This window comes from Lepidochelys kempii, chromosome 1 (assembly GCF_965140285.1).
Source record: "Lepidochelys kempii isolate rLepKem1 chromosome 1, rLepKem1.hap1, whole genome shotgun sequence".
NCBI lineage: Eukaryota > Metazoa > Chordata > Testudines > Cheloniidae > Lepidochelys > Lepidochelys kempii.
The window spans coordinates 308,182,736-308,185,646 of NC_136380.1; the positions used below are offsets into that span (position 1 = coordinate 308,182,736).

The 2,911-nt window shown below is 51.0% G+C and overlaps 1 protein-coding gene across 1 annotated transcript; it reads right to left on the minus strand.

The window, feature by feature from the left end:
• Positions 1–927: 927 nt before the first annotated feature.
• On the minus strand, positions 928–2,639 carry LOC144930513 (uncharacterized). Its single transcript, XM_078852570.1, has 2 exons — positions 2,057–2,639; positions 928–1,469 (listed from the first exon to the last, which is right to left on the minus strand). The coding sequence occupies exons 1-2, from the start codon at positions 2,637–2,639 to the stop codon at positions 928–930; spliced, it is 1,125 nt and encodes a 374-aa protein (XP_078708696.1).
• Between the last annotated feature and the right edge of the window lie 272 nt (positions 2,640–2,911).

The following is a 2,911-nucleotide window of genomic DNA, read 5'->3' on the forward strand; positions in this document are numbered from 1 at the left end:
GGGCTATAGACGGAACCCATATCCCTATCTTGGCACCGGAGCACCAAGCCGCCGAGTACATAAACCGCAAGGGGTACTTTTCGATAGTGCTGCAAGCTCTGGTGGATCACAAGGGACGTTTCACCAACATCAACGTGGGATGGCCGGGAAAGGTGCATGACGCTCGCATCTTCAGGAACTCTGGTCTGTTTCAGAAGCTGCAGGAAGGGACTTTATTCCCAGACCAGAAAATAACTGTTGGGGATGTTGAAATGCCTATATGTATCCTTGGGGACCCAGCCTACCCCTTAATGCCATGACTCATGAAGCCGTACACAGGCAGCCTGGACAGTAGTCAGGAGCTGTTCAACTACAGGCTGAGCAAGTGCAGAATGGTGGTAGAATGTGCATTTGGACGTTTAAAGGCACGCTGGTGCAGTTTACTGACTCGCTTAGACCTCAGCGAAACCAATATTCCCACTGTTATTACTGCTTGCTGTGTGCTCCACAATATCTGTGAGAGTAAGGGGGAGACGTTTATGGCGGGGTGGGAGGCTGAGGCAAATCGCCTAGCTGCTGGTTACGTGCAGCCAGACACCAGGGCGGTTAGAAGAGCACAGGAGGGCGCGGTACGCATCAGAGAAGCTTTGAAAACCAGTTTCATGACTGGCCAGGCTACGCTGTGAAAGTTCTGTTTGTTTCTCCTTGATGAAACCCCCCGCCCCTTGGTTCACTCTACTTCCCTGTAAGCTAACCACCCTCCCCTCCTCCCTTTAATCACCGCTTGCAGAGGCAATAAAGTCATTGCTGCTTCACAGTCATGCATTCGTTATTCATTCATCACACAAATAGGGAGATGACTACCAAGGTATCCCAGGAGGGGTGGTGGAGGAGGGAAGGAAAATGCCACACAGCACTTTAAGCACAGCACTTTAAAAGTTTACAACTTTAAAATTTATTGAATGACAGCCTTCTTTTTTTGGGGCAATCCTCTGTGGTGGAGTGGCTGGTTGGCCGGAGGCCCCCCCACTGCGTTCTTGGGCGTCTGGGTGTGGAGGCTATGGAACTTGGGGAGGAGGGCGGTTGGTTACAGAGGGGCAGCAGTGGCAGTCTGTGCTCCAGCTGCCTTTGCTGCAGCTCAACCATACACTGGAGCATTCTGGTTTGGTCCTGCAGCAGCCTCAGCATTGAATCCTGCCTCCTCTCATCACGCTGCCGCCACATTTGAGCTTCAGCCCTGTCTTCAGCCCGCCACTTACTCTCTTCAGCCCGCCACTTACTCTCTTCAGCCCGCCACCTCTCCTCCCGGTCATTTTGTGCTTTCCTGCACTCTGACATTATTTGCCTCCACGCATTCGTCTGTGCTCTGTCAGTGTGGGAGGACAGCATGAGCTCGGAGAACATTTCATCGCGAGTGCGTTTTTTTTTCTTTCTAAGCTTCACTAGCCTCTGGGAAGGAGAAGATCCTGTGATCATTGAAACACATCCAGCTGGTGGAGAAAAAAAAAGGGACAGCGGTATTTAAAAAGACACATTTTATAAAACAGTCGCTACACTCTTTCAGGGTAAACCTTGCTGTTAACATTACATACATAGCACATGTGCTTTCGTTACAAGGTCGCATTTTGCCTCCTCCCACCGCGTGACTACCCCCTCAACCCTCCCCCCTCCCCGTGGCTAACAGCGGGGAACATTTCTGTTCAGCCACAGGCAAACAGCACAGCAGGAATGGGCTATACTGAGTGTCCCTGAAGAAAAGCACCCTATTTCAACCAGGTGACCATGAATTATATCTCACTCTCCTGAGGATAACACAGAGAGAGAAAGAACGGATTTTGGTTGAATGCCAGCAAACATACACTGCAATGCTTTGTTCTACAGTGATTCCCGAGTATGTGTTACTGGCCTGGAGTGATAAAAGTGTCCTACCATGAAGGACGAAATAAGGCTGCCCTCCCCAGAAACCTTTTGCAAAGGCTTTAGGACTACATCTAGCAGAACCGCAAATGCCAGGGCAAAGTAATCCTTTCACATGCTTGCTTTTAAACCATGTATAGCATTTAAAAGGTACACTCACCAGAGGTCCCTTCTCCGCCTGCTGGGTCCAGGAGGCAGCCTTGGGTGGGTTCGGGGGGTACTGGCTCCAGGTCTAGGGTGAGAAACAGTTCCTGGCTGTCGGGAAAACCGGTTTCTCCGCTTGCTTGCTGTGAGCTATCTACAACCTCCTCCTCCTCATCATCTTCTTCGTCCCCAAAACCTGCTTCCGTATTGCCTCCATCTCCATTGAAGGAGTCAAACAACACGGCTGGGGTAGTGGTGGCTGAACCCCCTAAAATGGCATGCAGCTCATCATAGAAGCGGCATGTTTGGGGCTCTGACCCAGAGCGGCTGTTCGCCTCTCTGGTTTTCTGGTAGGCTTGCCTCAGCTCCTTCAGTTTCACGCGGCACTGCTTCGGGTCCCTGTTATGGCCTCTGTCCTTCATGCCCTGGGAGATTTTCACAAAGGTTTTGGCATTTCGAAAACTGGAACGGAGTTCTGATAGCACGGATTCCTCTCCCCAAACAGCGATCAGATCCCGTACCTCCCGTTCGGTCCATGCTGGAGCTCTTTCGCGATTCTGGGACTCCATCATGGTCACCTGTGCTGATGAGCTCTGCATGGTCACCTGCAGCTTGCCACGGTGGCCAAACAGGAAATGAGATTCAAAAGTTCGCGGTTCTTTTCCTGTCTACCTGGCCAGTGCATCTGAGTTGAGAGTGCTGTCCAGAGCGGTCAGAATGGAGCACTCTGGGATAGCTCCCGGAGGCCAATACCATCGAATTGTGTACACAGTACCCCAAATTCGAGCTGGGAATGTCGATTTAAGGGCTAATCCACTTGTCAGGGGTGGAGTAAGGAAATCGATTTTAAGAGCCCTTTAAGTCGAAATAA